Below are 22,081 nucleotides of genomic sequence, written 5' to 3' on the forward strand. Positions count from 1 at the left end.
TGCCATTTTTAAATCGACATTCTCCTTTGTATTGAAAGTAAACGTTGAGCTTAGAGGAAAAAAAGAAGCTGGAGTGGCTAAAAAGATACGTATATATCCATGTCTATAAATAACAACACCTGTTTTAGTCAATTTGGAGGACGAGGAAAACAAAGATGAACTTGGATGTAGTTGTCAAAAGTGGATGCACCCGAATGAAGCTAAACAGTAAGATTGTGGCCTGCCATAGTAGCAACTACATTACAACTACGGTACAAGCATTTTCAAATGGCATTTTTCATCTGCCTCTGATTCACAACAATTTAAATAAAGAAATATGGAGAAATGCTATTTTAAGCTCACTTTTCTTTGCTTTTGTTCTCCATCAGAAAAATGCCACAAGTACATTTTAATTTATGATTTGCATTATGATTTTCATTGGAGGGGGTCTTCAAGTTTAATTTTAAAACTCGAGACTGTGGCATAAACATTCTTAATTGTTGTTTAAATTCGAAACAGTTCAGCATTAAAATAATATAATTTCTTAGAATAAATTGCAAGGTGTTGAAAGTCATAAATGCATTTATATTATTTCTAATTTTGTGTCAAATTAAATATCAAACGGTTTGTGGTCATGGTTTTTCTTTCTCTGCAAACACTCCCTACACGACAAATAAACCATTGACTTCATAAAAAGATTATTTACTTTTTTAGGTTTTTCTGCTGACACCAGTAAACCTTGAAACCTCAAAACCATTTTAAATCCAAACATTCACTTGTTTTACTTAAGTAGACCCAATCAGAGATGCCCATGCATCTCTGCTTCAGTAGATCCTTATATCACACAAATGTTAATCTTGCACTATAAACCTGAAGGCAACATGAAAAAAATGCCAGCTGTTTGTAGACAGCTGTGTTATCTACAGATGCAACTTTAATGTTGTCTCCCTTATCCACATAAATGAAAAGATTTGTTTTCCTTCAAGCGGATGGTCATGTGCTAGATTTGATTCTACATCAGCTCATGGCCATGTCTTTATGCACCGATGTTAAGATTTTAAACACTAAAGGGCCATATAAAGGCCATCTGCCTTCTCCATTAGTGACACTTCAGTGTTTATTTCTTCATGATGAAAATTCATCACTGAGATGGTACTTTTTTTTTTTTTTACACAGTCAGATTATTGCCTTTAGCCAGTAATACGCAATTAGTTCTTAACACAAATACAAATAAGAGGGGAAAAAAGTTATGTTGTTTTGGACCGGACAATAACAGACTGTTAACTCAGCAAGGACATTTTGCTGTAAAAAAAACAAAACAAAATAAAAGCTTTGCGACTGATAATTGGTTGTGTCAGGAATTGGTGTCAGGAAAGTGTGAAGACAAAAACCAAAGTCCTTAGTTTTATTGGAAATCAACATGACCTTTAATTAATCAAATGTTTATGTGTGGTCCAATGTTGTTTCTGCATAGCTGTAGGTAGATATTAAAAGAGGGTTTATGGACTAGTACCTGGTAAAAGCATCATCAGCCTGACTATCTGTGTTTGGAATTGTGGGATGCCGGATCATTTGGACGAGCTGAGGCAGAGGCCAACCATTCCACTCAAAAGCTACAAGCTTAAAGCTACAGTGTTTTTGGATGTCTGTTTGTAGTGCACGGCAGGGTTCTGAGACCAATGTCATATAACTGACAACGAAATGCGTCTCTGGGCCACCTCACTGTCAGAAGCTCCCCTTCTTGGGCAGGGGAAAGCCTGCTTGAACTGCCTTAGGCACAAGACAGAAGTGCTGTGGGAATTGTTGACCTTGATGACAGCTACCAAAATGTCTATTGCAGTCCCTCTGGAAAGGTAAGAAAGGTTTTCTATAAGGAGCCAGAGCAGCTAGGACAGTTTATGGATGTGTTTAATGCCATGTGGTGACTTGTCAATAGCCAGAAGGAGAACAAGTGTCACTGCTTTTATGGTTGCTGGCAGCACAGGCTTCAGTTGGCCTGTTAACTGGTGTGGTATAACAGATTGTGCAGCTGCAGTCTCACTCTGTTGAGTCAAACATGCTATTATGGACAAAAGGAGAGCATTTTGTTTTGGAGTAGATCTACGGCCCTTTTCAACCTGTCCTGGAGGAGCAATGCACATTTCAAAAAGACTTCATCTTAATTTTTGTCCTTATGGAGTTATTGTTCTAACTTCAATCTGGGGAAACTGCATTTGCATCTTAATTGAAAACATTTTTTTTTGAGTGATTTTCAGAAATATCCCATGGTGTACAGTGGCCCCAAAGTGCAATCGAAATGTACGAATCACTCAAGGCAAAAACATTAAAGATCACAATGACAAACAAACCAGCAAAACAAATTAAAAATAACATTACATTTTAGAAATCAAATCAAACTTCCAGAATTCAAAACAATTCCAAAAAAATCAAATAATTAAAAAAAAAACATATAAACAAAAAAAAACCCATATCATTTTAAGAAATTATGATAAAGTGTTGAGAAACAAAGCGCAATAAGACAACCGAAAAGGTAAAGGTACTATGGCACATTGCTATTTGGATGTAGACATTTGAAAAAAAATAAAAAAAAAATATCAGAAAACCAATGTCCGCATATTAATAAAATATGTATGATTAGTATAGATATTCAGTATCACTTTATGCCAAATAACTTTTGGCTGAAATCATGGTCAAAATGATGGACAAACCTCATCATCCAATCAGCGATGTCCCATGGTACCCATTCTGAATTTCGTAAAAAGAGAGAGAAAAAAACATTTTGGAAAAAAAAAGTAATCTCCAGAAATCAAAGAAATGTAAAAAAAAAGAAAAAAAAAGAAAAAGAAACCGGAAAAGGCACAAGGACTACAGGACATCACTGATTGGATGATGAGGTTTGTCCATCATTTAAACTTAATGACTTAAATCATTTAAGTTATTTGATATGAAGCTATGCTAAATATTCTCCATACTAATCAAAAAACCCATTTGAAAAAACGCAAACAACAAAAATCAAACTTCATCATCCATGTCCCATAGTACCTACCCTTTTCAAGTTTCTTTTTTTTGTGTTTCATGTTTTCCAACATTTCGTTTGAATATCTGGAAATGACTTGTTTTCCGAAATGTTTCTTTTTTATTTTGTTTAATTTTTTTGGAGTTGTGTTTTTATTTCTAAAAAGGACATGTTATTTGTATCATTTGTTTTGCTTTTTTAAATTGTCGTTGTGATCTTTAATATGTATTTTTAAGACAATATGTATTTTTAAGACATTTGTTGGTGTGACTTGCACTTTAGGCCCACCAGACTTTAGAACGGTTAAAATATTTCAGGATTACTAAGTGAACCCAACTTGGTTTGAAGTGTATGAGGCCTCATCAAATTCTGTCGTGTGTTTGACAGAAAACAGTGTATTCAGTAAGACATCAGAGTAAGACAAATTCCATACTCCCTTAAATTAAATACTAAATTTGGAAAGGTGACCAACATGGGTCACATTCTGTAGAAGAGTTTGGAGTGACAGAAAACTGTGGTGTTTGGTCTGGTCCCATTACTTTAAAGTCAAGTCATGATCTATAAGCTATATGAGGATTAGTATGAGGTTAAGAATGCTTGATGCTTACCCCATACAGTGGGTCGATAAAGTCCTGGATCAGTTCACAGAGGTTGCAATTTAGAGCAGTCAGTTCATCCCACCTGCATGTTCCTTTTTTTTGTCTTTTTCAGCAGAGAGACAAAAAGTACATAGGCGATTCTTCATTTTTCCATTTTTTACAGCCTGTGCTCAGAGGCAAAACAATGTGTGTGTAACGGGTATTAATGACCAGTGACAGAAAGATGAATATGTGTGTTGCACAAGCTTGGGTAGGTAAGGGCCTGTGAGAGCAGAGAGTGGCGAATGAGATAGAGAGGACCTTTGGAGGCTTGGCTGTAGATATCCCCTGGCAATGAAAAGGCACAGGCAGGAGTAAGGGTCTGCTGCCAGAGGTGTCAGAAATTGTGAGAGTGAAACTGCATACAAAACCTGGGAAGGAAGGAAAATGAAAAATAGAAACACAAGAATGTGACATTGGAAAAATGAGGAAAACAAAGAGTTTCCCTTATTTGGCTTTCATTTTGAGAACAGCTGCATGGTAATACATCACCACTACCAACAAGTAATTTGCTGATTCACTCCACCTCTATTAACATTCGAAATAAAGTGAATCATATCAAACGCTAAAATAAATCAGAATTCACTGTGCTATCTTTGTCTGAGCGCAGGCGTGCAGCATTAATTGGCGGGGATCATTTGGGTCAGACTGGCACAAGCCCCAGAGCTGCAGTTTCCAACTTGACCAGTGGGAGGCGATTGGAGCCATGCTCCACTTTAGATTCTACAACCACCACACCTTCTGGAATACGCCTGCGCACACAGCCACACATACATCTCCATACATTCATTCTCCCCACTATGTGACAGAGCAAGGGAAGGGAGAGGGAATCAGCTTGAAGGCCAGACAATTAGAGGCTGTTGGAAGACAGCCTTACACACATAACAGCTGAGAAAGGATAAAACTGACGGACGGAAGGCAGGCTCATGGAGCACAGCAGCAAGCGAGAGACGGCTTGTATTTGAATACTTAATCACCATAAAGGCAGGGGGAGCTGGTGAAAAGATGTGTTCTGTCATGTGACCCACCGTTTCCCTGTCAAATGCCTCTGTCAAGGCTGAATTAAAAGCCTAATTAGCAAACTGTTGTACATGGATACATTGGCAAACCTAGCATAGATGTAAATGACACTGACTGTGCTAACCCAACATCTTTGTTGAGAGCCCATTTGGGTCAAGTTTTTTTTCTTTTTGTTTAACCACTTGCTTTCAGCTGAGATGTTATTTGAATACATGAGTGGACCCCATCTATTCCAGCCTCCAAATGTGCAGCATCTGATTGGGTATTAGCTGGGAGACAAACATAACTAGAAGTTTCTTTGTGACTGACACCAGTGGGGATCTCAGCTGGATTTCTGTGTAAATGTGTGTTTGACAGAACAAAAAATAAAGTTCACTTTTGGTACCCTACATGCATGCTCATAACTAGAAGCATAGGAATTCTTCTTAACCAGGATTCGATACATATAATTTGTGGTTAGTGATACGATTCATGGTTGATATTGGTTAATTTTGTTTCACTAACCTATAACCGATCCAGAACGTCTTTAGCCAAAATTTCCACTGTGACTCAGAGATTAATACATGGGTACTGAACAGTGCAGGGGAAGTTTTTGCAAGATATTCAAGTGTAAATTAAATAGGTGTACACAAGAACACACAAGTAAACAAAACTTAATGTAAAATCTGTTCAGATTTTAGGTGAATAATTAAAAGCAGCCTGCTGGTTCTCTATGAATGTGATGGGCAAAACGCCTGGTCAATTAACATATTACATCACTGTTATGTTTTCATAGGAGTACATGGTTTCAACATTGGCATGCAATCCTGACGTACAGTCAGAGACTCCTTTTAAGCAAAACTCTTGTTCTGTGTGCATGTGGGGGTTTGTGTTTCATTAACACACACATATATATACGCAAACTCACACACACATTTGTGGGGTGGGAGGTGTGTTCATGGGAGGGACGGATCCTCCAGCCGGGAAGCAGAGGCTCAGTCTGGGCAGCCAGGAGGAGGAGGAGCAGAGCTTTCTGCCACCCCATCATCCGCGTCACCACGAGCAGCTTCTTTTGCCTTCAGGACACCCCGTGCCCGTCTGCAGAAAAAGAGGCTCCGCAAGCCACATAAAAAAGGCAGCTTTGAGAGGAAGCTCCTCGCTTCGTCCTCAGGAGAGAGGTCCGACCGGAGCGGCGGCATGGAGCAGAGGTGTGCGCGCGTCTCCACGCGGAGGCAGGGCTTTGGGATAGGATGTTGGACGGGCGCGGAGAGATGCTGTGAGCTCTGGTATTAGCAGCCAGCTGTGCACCGAGCCACTCTCTCTCCATCCCTCCCTCCCTCCCTCTCTCCTTAGCCAGCGTCGCTGCTCCTCTTGCGCCGATCATTCGTTGAAACCCGGGGATCGGCTCCACACGGCTCGCTTCTCTCACTACGGTTTGCGTCCTGCACGGGGATTTGGCAACACTAGGTATGTGCAGCAGCGCAGCCCGTTAGGGCGCTGGATGCGTGTTTTGCATGACGTGGGGAGCTTGAATATTTGACTCTTCTTGTTGCTTCCAACCCTTCCCCTGTGGCCCTGTCAGTGGATTAATGAGGCGCTATTTGAGAAGGATGCTCAGATGGATAGATGGTAGCATCTCTCTGGTTCTAATCTAAACAGTTTGAACAATATTGTTCCAAATTTTATTAAACACCACATCTCATTCCTCTTTTTTCCACCCCCCCCATGTTGCTCTGCATAACGTAACATAAATGCATGTGAGCATTGCTGCTGTTTCTCACTGAATGCCATGATGCCGGCCAGACAGGCCATATAAAACGGTGAGATTTGGATTTATGAAAGGAGGGAGTCTGTTTTGATGTAGGTTGGATTCCTTAAGGGCTGCAGGAGGAGTATTGTTCGGTGTGGAGATGGACTACTCCGGGTATAAATGTCAGAATGCAGCCTTACTGAGGATGGGTGTGAAGGCAATATGATCTGAGGATGCACACACCCTCTAATGCTCAGCTCCCACTAGTGTAGGATAATTGGCTCCTGTCTCAGAGCAGCACACGCATGCTCGAACGCAGTCATGCACAGAGACATGCATGGCACATGTGCTGTCTTGCACCACAGTGCATAGATGCACATGCATGCACACGCCTACGTGTGCACTAATGCACACTTGGCCATAATCCATAATCATGTGCACATGACGTAACAGACTATCATGTCTCATCTATATGCATCTAATCCTAACAGTTTGTACAAAAAATGTTCTAGTGTTACCCAGAAGAATATATATTTATATACATTAAACTTTCTCACAATGAAATAACCTCCAATTTTGCTACTTTTTCTGTTCTTCTTTTTCTTCCAGCAGAGAGTACCAGATGTACTATTGTGAGAAATAGGTTAGCATGCCTCCAAGTGACACTCATTTTCATTAAAGGGGAGTGCCGTAGTTGTACACGCTGTGAGATGTAGAATTCCTTTTGCAGTAGACTACTTAACTAATTAGATGCATTGGGTAAAATGGGTAAAATAGGTCCCTAGATAGTAATGGAGCACCCACAGAAGCATCTCCTTTATGCATGGTGTAGAAGGGTTGTACTCTTTTTATAAGTCTTTTAAGTCTGACTCACAAATGGGAGGGGCAGAATCACGGGACAAGAGGATTCCCCTGATTTTCCTATTTTCTGACTAATTTTTGTGACAGAGCACAAAAACCTCATAAAGAGCACACCTGATTTTTGGATGAATAGTAACAATTAAAAGGTAAGCCATGCGGTTCAATGGGCTCGACTCTGACATGTAAAAAAAAGCGGAGCCGATTTTCACACTAGGCTACACACTAGGTTAACATTAGGCTAGAAAAAATAATTTAGATCATAACAGTGCACATGATGTCAGCAAATTCAAAGTGAAAGGCTACGTTCACACTGCAGGCTGAAACGACCCAATTCCGATTTTTTTGCCCATATGTGACCTGTATCTGATCTTTTCATGACAGTCTGAACGACACAGATCCGATCTTTTCAAATGCGACCCAGGGCACTTGGGTATGTGGCCCTGAATCCGATACGTATCCGATCTTTTGAAATGCGACCGGCGTCTGACCGGCCAGGCCACATGTATCCGACCCTTACGTCATTGATACGCTACAAAAGTCATCATTCTGCGTTGAAATAAGAGGGAACTAGAACATCAACATTAACCATGGCGGACGATGCTGCTGAGACCAGTCAGTGGAAGGGAAGCGATGTCCCCGATTGGATTAATATTTGGGGTGAAAGCTCTATTCAGGCCAAATTCGAGGGCTCTTCTCGCAACCGGGCGGTTTTTAAAAAACCTTTTCATCGAAATGGCTAAGCGTGGTGTTGAACCTTCCCCGCAATTACTTTTTTTTTCTCCCTTTCCGACCGTGGTCAGAAGCGCGGGGGACCCAAGGTGGATCCTCCTCCGGGGTTCACTTCCGTGTTCGGATCCTTAGATTCTCCGGGATTCTCCAGAAAATAAAGAGTCGATAGCATTTATTCTGGGTGGAGCCTTCTTTCATTACCGTTCTCCTTCCTCCCCAACACACAACATGAATGCGCACCAACACTGCACCCCTCATTCTCTACCTCGCTGCACGCACTCTCTCCTGTCTCTTACACACACACACACAAACACACGCGCACGGCCCCAACACATACGCATCCCCATTCCACAACAGTTGGTACAGACGATCCTGGCTCCAATGCCTTCTTAAAATGAGAAGATTGTAATTGTGCTGGCTCCTTTGTGAAAATAAATGTAATAATGCAATAAGAGCTCTGCTGTTGACACTGTTGTTGACATCCATTGTTAACGTTAGCTACTTCCGCAAACGAGTGACGTCGTTCCCCGTTGAATACTCTTCTGCGCATGTGGGTCACTTCTGGGTCATTCCACAGTCACACAGGAGATCACAAAAATGTGCATTTAATTGAAAATGTGAACGACCTTGCAAAAAAAAAAAAAAAATCAGAATTGAGCATTAAGCCCTGCAGTGTGAACGTAGCCAAAGAGAGGACTGTCTTTTCAATGTAGTATGAATAGCTCAAACATTATTTCTCGACACAATAAAGAAGAAACTTGTTATCATATATATAGTTTGGAGCAGTTGGAGCTTGTTCCCTGCTTCTGATTGCTCTGACAGATGGAAAAACAGAAGCATACATTAAATGTTTTCAGTCCTTCAAGAGATGTGGGATGCTAGGTTATATTTATCATAAACAATTTTGAACATATCACAATTGAAAACATTTAAGAGAAATCTTTATTTGTTTTAGGAATAGAATATGAAGACTTGTAAGTTCAGTTTTTTTTTCTATGGATAAAAAAATACTCAAACTGCATTTGCCTTTATTACAAACAGTACAAAAAACACTTATTTTAATCTTGTTTACTTGCCATAATAGGTTAAATGACATCATTGCAAGTTTTCTGCAGTCTTCACATAAGTCATAATGCAGATTTCATTGTCATATAAAAAAAGATAACGAGTGAGACAAGGTGATCTAGTTTTTTGTCATCCTTTTCTTCTAATTCTTGCATCATTACACTCTAATCGGATGATACAGGCAATATCTCACGGGCATTAGTAAGTCATTTGTGAATAAATTCTGGCTCCAGAAAAAAAAGGGAACACTTCATTTGTCAAACCTTAACTTGCAGATGCCAGGAAGTTGGCCCTTGTAAGAGAAAGACAGCTCTTAGTTGGTGATCGACACTCATTAAACACTGGGACTCCTTCAATGGGATTTATTTAGACAGAGCACTGCCACTATGCAGCCCAGTGCGTTATGCAATTGCTGTTTCAGTGTCTGCTCCTGCAAACAATTTCAAATCCAAGATCTCATGATGAACCGTAATAGTGGTCAGCTCAGTATTGCACATTACAAAAAACGCATCACAAATATATTGCAGTGGCAGGCTGTTAGTAACTTAAATGTTTGGCAAAAACATGCTAGCGTAGTGCATTGTTTTGAATTATTCACAATTTCTTTTGAGACCCTAAAATTTTTAGTAACGGTTTACTACTAAAAATTCTGTGAACCCGTTAAAGCTATTTTGATATGTAATGTAATATGAATATGGAATGTGTACATTCTGAAAATAAATAACCAAAGTCTCTTTTCAGGCACCATTGCTTGATTGAATAAAATCACACTCAAATGTTTATAAAGCAAAGATTTTGCTCCTTTTGCTGATAGATTTAAAACATTTCAATACTTTTTTTTTCGTATTTTTTCGTACCATTTTCGTATCCTGATGAACACAATAAAACTGGTAGAGAATACCTGGCCATTATATTAAGCTGTTTTCTTATGTTTTTGGCAAAAATTTGGACCATGAGTTTAACAAATCATCAATATGTGGGGTTCATTGCATATCATGGTGGTAGCTCGAAAATTATTAGGTTTCTGGTAGCTAATGCCTGGCCCCTAATCTAAGGCCAGCCCTAAATGCTAACTGTAGTGTTTTGTTTCACAGCTCAACAGATATAAGCATTAATCAGTGGTCATGAGTCTCTAGAAATATCAGGGTTTAAACCCCAGAACTAATGTGGAGCAGCTGTCATGTCCTTTGTACAGCAGAACATCACTCATTTAACTCACTTCACCATAAAGAAAACTGTCTTTTTCCATTTCAACAATTTTCTCGATATCCAATTTTATAGTTAACTCAAGTGCAAAATCATAGAAAGTAGACTAATTGAGGATACAAGTGTTCAAAAATGGAAGTAATTTCCTTCAGCATTTCAATCAGAGAATACTTCCACACAATTCAGTCAATACAAATCTAAAGAAATAAAATTGTAAAGAATATATTATCTTTATAACAGATGTTTTTAATCATAGAAAGTTTTTCTTAAGTATGAAATGTCACCTTTAGCCTTTTAAAGCAAAAATAGTGCTTCAAAGTGTTGCTATGGCACAGTGTGGTGTTCTGTGGTCTCTATAGATACACAGAAGGCAGTATTGTAACACTTAAGCAATTAGAATAATTGGCAAACTTGTGCTTCAGAAGCTGTTAACATCAATGCACACTCTGGGTCTATTGACTTTGACTGACAAATGCAAATATACTCAATTGTACCAACTTCATAGTCTTTCTTTGTTTTCTCTTTCTTTCCTAAAGCAACCCAACAACTGTGACTATAAAATTTGCTTAGAAAATGTTTTGAAAATAATAAACTTACTTCTAGAAATAAAAGCAAAGAACATTAAGGATTTCTGTCGATCCAAGTTTATCTGGTTAAAGTGTACTATGTTTAAAAAATCTTGAAGAAGACGAACTACAAGACCTTTAATGTTACCCTTTAAGTTTAAATGCATTGACATACTGACAAATATGTAGAAATACAAATGCCAAATAATTTCTTTGGACAAACTGCTAAAAACTGCTTTGTTTTCTTTTACAGAGCAATGTTTCTATTCTGGAAGAAAACCACTGGATTAAGAACATTTCAAGAGTCTCTTCAAGGTCTATGGTTTTAATGACAGTGCATTGGGGATCGCCATCAGGCATAGCTTCATTGTGCTACGCTCATCAACGCTGCATTACCAGCCAGCTTTCTCTCTTGCCCAATGAGAAAAACGGTCCACTGGATTCCCATCCATGGTTACTGCCCTAATCAAGACTGTATTATCCTATATTAAAAAGATTTGCAAAGGAATGTTTACAAAGAAATTGGGAAATCCAATAAAGAAGAAAGAAAGAAGTGAAAACAAAGAGCCCAAACTGTCCACTGATTTGCAAGCACAAAATCTGACTTTGTCTACCACTCTGAAGACAACAGTTAAAAAGATCTCCAAATGCTCTTCGGCACGTAACATATCACTTGAAGAAGACGACGGAAAGAACGACTGTTCTTCCTTATCGCCCACTTTCAGTTATCGTGTAGCGATCGCAAATGGACTTCCAAGAAACTCTCCATTTTTGAATAATGACAGTATATTTCCCGAGGTCCTTTCCATCGACAGTAGCTACTCTGACTTCCTGAGTGAGACAAAACCTATCAGGAGACTGGATGAACATAAATCGCACACTATGCCAGTAAGACGAAACAGGAAGAGCCTCATCAGCCTGGCTCCATCTGAAGGCAGTTCTGAGGGGGAACGAGGGGAGCGTTCAAGTTTACACACACTTAGGTTAGGTGCTTTACGCAAGTTAAGGAAATGGAAAAAGAGCCAAGAATGTGTCTCCTCAGACTCAGAGGTGAGCAATTGGAGGAAAACCCTTGGAATCCGCAGCAAATCTTTGGACCGTGCTGGACGGCAGCAAAAGAGTTCAACTCTAGAGCCTGGGTCTTCTTCAACAGGTTGCATCAGTCAGACACAAGATGTAATGGAAATGATTTTTAAGGAACTTCAAGGGATCAGCCAAATAGAGACAGAATTATCTGAGCTTCGTGGTCATGTCAATGCCCTAAAGAGTTCCATTGATGAGATATCCAGTAGTGTAGAAGTAGTACAAAGTGAGATCGAACAGCTTCGCTCAGGGTTTGTCCAGTCCAGGAGGGAAACACGTGATATTCATGACTATATCAAACAAATAAGCTATCAGGCTAATAACTCAACCTTACGGTTCCTTAATGTACCTGAAGAAAGGTCAGAAAAAACAGAGGGTTTAGTATATAAAATTCTGAAAGACAAGATGGGTTTCATAGATGCCCACAAAACAATAAAAATTGAGCTTGCTCACAGGTTAGGGCAGCAAAGAGAATGTTCCAATGCAAAACCACGCCCAATTATTGTCATTTTTGCTACAACCCAAGACAGAGATGTAGTGCTGAAGAAATGCTACAAACTCAAAGGAACAGGGATTACAGTTTCAACTGACAGCCTAAGTCATGATGGAAAAGAGAGAAAAGACAAAACAATGTCAGTCTCACAAACCTATGAAAGCATGGATATAAAGGTCTCAGGGAAGGATAAAGTAGTGGAAAGCGATGACTGGGACTCAATGGACAGTGATAAAGAACTTGATGAATTAAGTAGAAACAAATATGCAATGGTCATTTCAAAGCCTGTTCACAAAGGTAAATCAGAGAAGAGGAGACATCATGACCACCATGGCAGGTCAGGAGATGAAGCAGCCTTCTCGGGCACAGTTCACTATGCTGATGACTCTTACTTCGACCCAGAGAAGCATGCAAAAGCTTACTACTCTGATTTGACACCAGGTTGGCTTTCTCAGAGTGACTATTCAACCCCAAAACTTAGCCGTTCAGAGTCTGATTGTTCAAAACTTTGCCAGTCATACTCAGAAGACTTTTCTGAAAGTCAATATTTTACACGGGCAAATGGCTCTTCTTTATTATCCTCATCAGATCAGGAATTGTGGCAGAGAAAACAAGAGGACATGGCTTCTTCTTGGTATGCTAGCTCTAGTCATCCTGATAATCAAACTTATGAACATAATGAGGCAGAGACAACAGAAACTATTGACAGTGGAGTTAGCAATGGACTTGTCTGCATGTCTGGAGATAGAAGCCACTATAGTGGCTCCCAGGTGTCTTTACAAGGTGATCTATCACCATGGAAAGACTGGCATCATCTGGAGCAGGGAGCAGATTCTGGCTTAGAGGCTTCCATAGAGGTTAGCAGTCCTTTCGACCCATCAACCATTCCTGGTTTTCCCGAAAACATCACCAAATGTCAAGAGGTTGATTTGCAGTTTGAGGGCGATGAAGAATTCATGATGCTGGACAGAGAATCTTCTCTACCACCCATAACCACCCACATTATTCCTCCTATCACAGAGAGGGAATCAGTCAAAACGTCTATGCGGCAGTCTAAAGAAGGTTGTAAGGTAATTGCAAAGGAAAACACAAAGATATCCACAAAAGTGACACAGAAACAAAGTAAACTTGCTTCCAAAGATGAAGCTACAGATTTATTACCAAAGGAAAGTCCAAAGGTTGCTGCTAAAATTTCATCTAAAGTGGTAGCCAAACCAGCTCCTAAAGAGTCACCTAAAGAGATGCCAATTTCAGCTGTGAAGGAAAGCCCTCGAGCAGTTCTAAAAGAAACTTCCAAAATCCTACCCAAGGAAACCACAAAGACCAGTGTTAAAGAAGTGTCTAAAATAGCACCAAAAGTGAGTTCAAGCGAGGCAGTAAAGGTCACTTCTAAAGCTGTCCCGAAAGATAGTCCTATAATGACACCAAGACAAAGTCCTAAACAGTCACCAAAGGAGAGCCCTAAAATAACACCAGTTGACACTCCTATTTTGACCCCTGACTCAACTCCCAAAGAATCACCTAAAGAATCTCCTAAATCTGTAGTTAAAGAGCCACTACATGTTACACCTAAAGAAAGTGAAAAAATTCCCGCTAAAGAAGTTACCAAAGAAGCTTCAAAACAAGTCCCAAAAGAAGTTGCAAAACAAGTCAACAAAGAACCTACAAAAGAGTCATCTAAAGTTGTAACTGCAGAGATGGCTAAAAAACCCACAAAAGAAGTTTCAAAGATTCCACCCAAAGAAAGCCCAACAGTGACCCCTAAAGAGACACCTAAAGCAACTCCAACAGGACCTACTCCAGTAACACCAAATGTAGCCTCTAAAGATATTTCAAAGGATGTCACCAAAATAGGTCCCAGTGAAAAATTCCCTGAATTGGATGTCAATCATAGCTTTCACCAGGCCCCTAGCAAGTCCTCTAGCATGTACCGCAGTCAGAGTGAGATACGAACAGAAAAGGTGGAGGAAGTTCCTAAATCTTGGAGTAGTAGACTTAGTATTGACCTGACTGAAAAGTCATTTGGTTTTGGTTTTGGGTCCACTCTACAGAGAGCCAAGTCAGCTCTGGAGGTAGTTTGGAAGTCTGGCTCACAGACTCCTCCTGTTCCTGCTGAGGAACCAGCAAACTCTTCATCCACATTTATGGGGCGCTTTCGTACTTTATCCACTTCTACTGCAAACAACTCCGGTAATAAAGCAGAGGCAGACATTCCCATTGATTCAGTACCCCATCAGAAGGAGGAAGATAAAATTGTTGATGAAGCTGAACAACCAGTTGACAATGAGACTCACTATGTTGAAGTTATGGAGCAGGTATTAGCTAACCTGGAGAACAGGACTAATGCTAGTGAGACTGAAGAGGAAGACATGCTTGCACAAGAGTGTGAGATTTCTCAGGACTATGTATCTGATGACACTGAGACATTTCAAGACGATGATGATTCTCAGGATAAAGAGACTTGTCAAGATGTCGAAGCCCCAGCTGAATACAAAGAAATCAAAGAGGCAAATGTTCTGGAGTATGATTGCAGTTTGGATGAGCAGTATGATGAAGAGCACAGTGGGGACTATGAAACCCAGCTCACTGAAGACACTGCAGAATATGATGCAATGGTTGAATATGTAGATGTTGAAGAACAGGATGAGACTGAGGACAATGATGTGACAGAGGAGATGGAAGAGGGTGATGAGCTCCAGGAGGAGTTAGAGGAGTTAGAAGAAATATCAGAAGAGACTATTGAGGTGACCGAAAAAGTGGAAGAAAAGAAAGAGGATGAAAATAAAAATGTACCAGAGGAAAAGCCAGTTGAAGCACCACCCAAGAAGCGCATCAGACCCACATTCAAGGAAGCTGCGCTGAGGGCCTACAGAAAACAGATGGCTGAACTGGAGCAACAGATTCTGGCAGGAGGTATGGCTTCCTTTTTTAGTGTTGGCTTGCTCAGTGACACTTTAATTTTTTGCAAAAAACCTTTAGTCTTTTAGGTCATTTAGGTCCTAACTATCCTAACTAAATTCAGAGAGGAGTAGATTTCCAGGTCCGGTGTTGCCCTGATATGCAACACATTACTACGGAATCGTGTTAGATAATCAGAATCAGAATTCATTTATTGTCGTTTGCACAGCTTTTACACTGACATACCATATTATTTCCAGTACAAACCCGGACAAACAGTTCAGGGTTGACTGAGGCTGCAGCAATAAGTGCACTGCCTTAACGGTGATAACGGCGATAAGGTGCTTTTTTCCACTTCAGAATCTCTGGAATTACGTCAATTGTGTACACCGTTGAATAGTTAAGGAAGTCAAAAGAATGTATACACTGGAACTGAAGCTTTGGTGTAAAAAAAGGTTAAAAAGGCCTCTTGCCAATGGCAAATAAAAATCAGTTTGGAAGAGCTTTTAAAGCTCATCATTTTTTTAATGTAAAAGGTAACGGTCTTCCTAACCCTACAATGAATTCTCCCCAAAGGAAACATGACAGTAATCTGTCATTGTAGTTCCAGACAATTAAAATAGGTAAAGGAAAATTATTACGATTACAGATAACAACCCAGTTGCTTTCCTCGGTAATGGTTTGGCCTTTCTCGTTTCATACAGAAAAAAATTGAGGATTTATAATTAAAATAATCTTTTGTAAATAGTAATTGACCTGAAGTTGCAGATTAGTAATAATCCACACTAATGCACACACAGACCTTATGTTAGGTTAAATCTGTTTTTTTTTATTTTAGTCTTTTTATTTACTGTCAAATCTTGTATTATTTTTGTTCCTTACATGATTTTTGCCTTTTGAATTGTTTTGTTTGTTATTTCATATCAGTGAAATACAGACTGAATAGAGTCTAAACACATCATAGTTCTCTCAGATATGATGATGAGCTGTTGCTGGATGCAATACAAGAAAGAATGAAAGAAAGAGCGGGGAAATCTCATAACACTTTATGTATAATGTTTCACTTTCTACAGAGGAAATCCATGTGCAATGTGTATTTCTTATAGTTTTCATTCAATTTTTATCTTTCTACTAAGGCAGTAAAAACCATAAATGTATGCTTGTGCCATTTCCTTTTTCTTGGATGTATAGCTTTTTTTCCTGCATCTGTTGGTGATGTGTGCTCCTCTTAACAGCTGTGCTCTTATAGCTTGGTGGTAAGTCTGTTTGGGAGTTTCGGAGGGAGTTTGCGCCGTACTGCCACTTTTGCCATGCCAGTCTTCAACTGGCTACAGCAGCGTCATTATTCAGATGCTAATTCATACTCCCAAGGGCATTCTGTAACCAGGTCAGCCTTGCTTGGAATATTTATAGGGGTCTGCGGCTCATGAAGTTTGCTGTTTGCTCCTGAGGGAGCAAAGGAGGTAGACCCTCTTTATACTTATTGCACTTCTTTTTAAGGATACTCAAAATGCAGATGCAGAGAATTGAGTGTTGTATTTTTATTAAGTGACTCCATCTACTTCTGGCTGAGTCACTGTTAGAAAGATCAGAGAAAGTTTCTTCCCCCACAGCTAAACTTCAAGGAATTGTTAGATCACAATACACTAAAATTACACTGTACCCCTTTGACTTATCTGCATTTCCGTTATCCTCAACCTTTCATTGGCTAAATAAGTTGATGTTAATATTTATGAGAATGGATTTTTGACGGGGATCATAATCTGTGGAACCCTAGTGGGGTTATGATTACTAGCTGACAATGAATTATATATATATTTTTAAGTCATCCAATGGACATAATAGGGTACACAAAAACAGATGTCAGTTTTGCTGGTTTTTGGATTGTATCTCAAATTATACTATTACACGGAGAAAAAATTAGTGCAGACAAAACCGATTCAACATGGTAAGTACATGTGGAAGAAAACAATTCTTAAATCTTACTAGACCTGTTTTAAAAGCAAATCTCTTTCCCTCCTGCAAATAAAGGCTATACTGCAAGACTGCTGACTCGCTACTTACCAGAGTTAATTCTGGTTAAACTATGTTTAACTAAGTGAAGTGTGCTAAAAGTTTTTAAAAGGCAGTATATCAATAAGTGGTCAAACAAAACTGAAGGGTAGATGTGTAAACAAGGCTAGAAAATGTTACAAAGCAGCATCAAGTCCTACTTCGTTGAAAACTGTGTTTCCTGTGTTATATATATATATATATATATATATAATCAAATTAAAATGGTGTTCCTGCGTATTGCTTTATTCAAATCGCTGTAATTAAGGACCAACTCAAAGAGGACTCATCCAGAATATCATAAAAGAAGAAAAAACGTGACTTTAATAGTCTCCATGAAAGACATTCAAGGCAAATAAATAGAAGTGTTGTGGTGAAATGACCTGCAAGAGCATTTCTTAAAAGATAAAAATAAATTCCACACATTAGTTTGTGTTATACTTGAGAATATATTTTATATATGAAAGTACTGTAATGCTATAGAAATTAAACATATCCGTTTCTGAGAAGCTAATAATCAATTAAAGCTTTTTTGTAAAAAAAATAAATAAATAAAAAAATTTCATGCCACATAGCTTAAAGCACTTTACAGTTAAAAATAAGAAAACAAACAAAATGAAAAATGAAAACTATAACCATCCTGCCTTTTGCCCTCCACTTTCCTTCTATTGATACACACACCCCATGAGCCTAAACAGTGACTACAAGCATAAAAACATGGCTGTATCTATACAAGAAACCTGAGGCTTGGCTATGTGGTGAAGAAACCGTACATTAGATATAACATGCATCTTATTTATTCATTAAACTTTACTTCAAATATTTTTTTACAGTTGCAGATGTGTGGAAGTGTGCTACACCTGCCTCAGCTTTCAGGAGAAGAGTTCAGGGATGTTATGTTAACACATGACTGGTTTTAAACTTTCTTCAAACACTCAAATCTTTCAGCCCCCTTTCACATGCTTTCATACTCCACATCCGTCCCATCACTCAGTTCATGTAGCGTAAATTCAATTCAATTCAATTTTATTCAATTTTATTTGTATAGCCCAAAATCACAACAACAGTCGTCTCGATGGGCTTCGAAGTAAAACATGAACTCAAAAGGATCATGAATACAAAGAGTTCAAATGAACTAACAAACTGACTAAGCTATACTGGCATCCCTGCCCTTAGACCCCCCTTCGCGCAAACAGATGAAACTGGCACCACCAGTGTGACCGAGTTCAGCTTTGGTTTTTGGACCGCTAAACTTCGAAAAAAGTTTTATCAGAGAAACAAATTGAATGACTTCAAACAAACATCCACACAACTAAGTGAGGCTTTTCTCCCAGTGCAGAAATGCATCTCCTCTCCTTGTAGAAACTCTGCCTCATCAAAGACCCTATGGATGGAGGTGCACAAACACACAGCTGTTTCAAACCTTCTTTGAATGCATCTAGGGGATTATCAATTGACTAGAAAAATAGTTATTTTTTATTAGTAGCTTGGTTTAAAAGTCATATGGAAACACCACTCGATTGAAAAACTACCCCCAATTACAGACTTAAAAAAACAAAACAAAAAAATCACACAAATATTATTTAATGAAGCAAAAACTAAGTGGCCTTTACTTCTAAGTGAAACAGTATGAGGTAGACTGGAGCTGCTTATTATACGAAAAACTGATCGTTAAAAGCTGTGCAGGCCATTTTAAAAGCATAAAAGCTCAGATACAGTAGGTACAGTACTCCATGTGCTGTAAACAGTGAACAAGGCTTATAGTTAATAACTATACTGGAGGCATGTTTTTGGATTTCAAAAGTTTCCTGGAAGAAAAGCAGAGTATGTTTTCCTCTGCAGCTAAAACATCAATTTTACATTATGGGATTGAGAAGACGATACGTTTTCCATGAGAAGACAGAGCAATTTATTTTAGTTAATTAAAAAAAAATCATCTGTGAACTCTGAATCATGATCTTAAGAGTCCTGTTGAATGACAATGTCTTGGAAATGTTTTTGTTGGAACATGGAAGTGTCACTGCAGACACAGCAAAAATGCACAAACTACACTACATGTCCCCTGGCCTCATCCACCTGTTTACCGTTCTGGTGCATTCTGGTTTGTAGTAACGCAATGCCAAAAGGAAATGGGTATCTGAAGTGCTTTCACAAAAGCAGTTTTTACTGCACACATGCCTGGAGGGGACTAAACACGAGTTCAACATTTCACAGTGAGAAAGACATTTTAAAAGCAAAAAACATTAAAACCAGCTTCCATTCTTCACAGGAATGAAAACTCAACTTTAAGTCATAACATTCACCAAGAAATATAAAAAAGACTGATGTCTCAGACCTTACAGGTCTCATTCAGCATGTGAGAAATATCCATGATGGAAAAATACAAAGAAACCTGAAGAAGCACAGTTTATTTTGAAGGTCTTTTTGACATTACAGAAGAAAATTGTGCCAGAAATAATCTATGAAAAAGTCAAAAGAAAAAAAACAACAACAACAACCATCAATCAGAACCTTAGAGAGAACTGAAGTAAACTATTGAACTATTGGCAGACCTCAAAGACAGACAGCAGGCTGATACGTCAAAAATCAAAGCCATTTTTACTAAAGTGCTTAAAAGTACTATTCCCTTCACAATCTGGGATAACTCACAATAACCAAAATGAATATAAAGCAAGTAGGCCCCTGGAATCTGAATGTGTGCTAGTATGTGTAGGCTTGTTGGCAATGGATGTGTCCAAGGTGAGAAAAACAAAAGAAATAATAAAATAAGAAAATTATGCTATTTCTTTTTTTTTTTTTTGCATACCACTTTCTGGGATCCCCGCAGTGACTCATGCCATTTGCACAGGATTTGGTTTAAGCTTTACAGCAGATGCCTTTCCTGATCTGCATTTACCCAGACTTGGAACTAGCATATGCACACATTGTAAAGCACCCCCATGTGGGTGTGGTAATTTACAGCACCAGGTAGACTCCCATTCAAGGAATAATAAGGCCAAATCCTGCTCAACTTCAGAAGATCGGGTGTGGCCAGGGTGGTAAGGCTGTGAATAAGACCAAGTAACCATAAAGAGTTACATTATTAATAAAAAAAATGGAAAAAGTGAAAAAACAAAAGAAGCCAGGATTGTCTTGGCAATGTGAATTTCATACTCCAAGATTAAACAAAACTAAAACGAAATAAAGTCAGAACTTTAGAAAGGGGTACAGAGAAAGGTAGATCAAAGACAAATAAATAAATAAATGTTAAAAACTTAAAGAAAAAAGAAAGGCAATATTGACTAGATTTAGCACACCAGCTAAAATTTCCATTAGCAAAAGACAGTCCAGCCCTAAAAATTTAATAATCAACATGCATCTAGACATTTTTACTTTCCTCATCTTTCTGGTTAGACCACCAAACCAATGTACCATATCCAGATTAAACCAGATTGATAACATTAGCAAAGATTCACAGCAAACAGGGACTACTCCTGCTGCACTTGCCAAACTCTTTCACTACCTGTTTCATTTGTCAAGTAAAGGCAATTTCTTAAGTTTGGACTCACCTGACACACCTAATGCAGTGTCTACTTTTTCTTCTTCTAGTGTATTTTTATGGCAAACAACAGAATGGTGCATTACCGCCACCAACTGGTCTGGAGTATGGGTTGAAGGCTTTATTATGTCAATAGAGTTGATACAGTATGTTCTACTCAAGGCAATTTCTATTTGCCCCATCAGACATGTCTCCCTTAAAAGTTGAATCAAATATACATAACTCTGGTTGTTTCTTAAAATGTCCTAAATATTCCATGGAATTTTAAATTCATCAACCTGTTTTTTTAGTTTGTCCCTATGCCTTGCATAATGTTTACATTTCAACATATTCCACAGTGTCAATATCCTGACAATAATTGCATTTACGTGCTTACTGATTTTAATCTAGACACCACCTCTTCCCTCCTATTTCATTCCCCACCTTCCATCTCCCTAACCGTTCTCTTCACGTTGTAAAACCACCTTCCTGTCTTCTCCCTCTCCCACCTCTCCTGGCTGATGGCAATATATTTTCTCTTAACTAAATGTTTTAATTTCTGTCCTACTAAGTTCTTTATGTGAATCTGAATGATCGTTTGTGGCTGCTAATTTAGCATTCTTATCTGCCAACTCATTCCCTTATACACCATTTCCTTAATCACCTGCTTTAGGCTCCTCCCTTTAATACAGGGGTATCAGAATCCAGGCCTCGTGGGCTAGTGCCCAACATGTTTTCCAACCAACCTCCCATTGACTCTCCTTATTGGCTAATGGTAATCAGAAGCACATAAGGCATGGTTTCTGGGAAACCAGCAAAAGGAGGCCCTTGAGGCCTGGAGTTTGCCTTAATGCACAGCTTTTTTAGCTGACAATAACTAACTAACCTTTACTGGGTGGACTCCAACTATCCATCCATGCACTTCTGTGGCAAACTGTGTATTTAAATTTTGTTCCCTTTTGTACTCACTTTACTCAGAGTTTGCCTGGAAACTGCAAGCTTTATACACAGTATATTCAGACACCGCCGATATTTGATCTCAGGTTTGTACATACAATAATATGAGAAGCTATTAGCTGGCCTCTGTAGTCCACTTTTAGCTGGCAACTCTTTAGCAACCTCTTGAAAAATAGATTTTTTTATGGTATGGTTTAAGTCCAGACCTACAATATTCCAACCGATATGGAGGAATCTCCAGAGAGTTTTGCAAACTGAAAACAGAGTTCATT

At 38.8% G+C, this 22,081-nt stretch overlaps 1 protein-coding gene across 4 annotated transcripts in view; it reads left to right on the forward strand.

Annotated features, from left to right (window-relative positions):
* Window positions 1-5,589: 5,589 nt before the first annotated feature.
* The window catches only part of unc13c (unc-13 homolog C (C. elegans)), a 130,944-nt gene continuing 114,452 nt past the window's right edge, over window positions 5,590-22,081 (forward strand). For all 4 annotated transcript variants that reach the window (XM_020700036.3, XM_020700044.3, XM_020700039.3 and 1 more), the window contains exons 1-2: window positions 5,590-6,099; window positions 11,063-15,298. In XM_020700036.3, the coding sequence (XP_020555695.2) occupies window positions 11,260-15,298 (4,039 nt within the window). In that variant the 5' untranslated portion in view covers window positions 5,590-6,099; window positions 11,063-11,259. The remainder of the gene's footprint in view (window positions 6,100-11,062; window positions 15,299-22,081) is intronic.

This window comes from Oryzias latipes, chromosome 3 (assembly GCF_053564925.1).
Source record: "Oryzias latipes strain Hd-rR chromosome 3, Olatipes_Hd-rR_3.1".
Classification (NCBI taxonomy): domain Eukaryota; kingdom Metazoa; phylum Chordata; class Actinopteri; order Beloniformes; family Adrianichthyidae; genus Oryzias; species Oryzias latipes.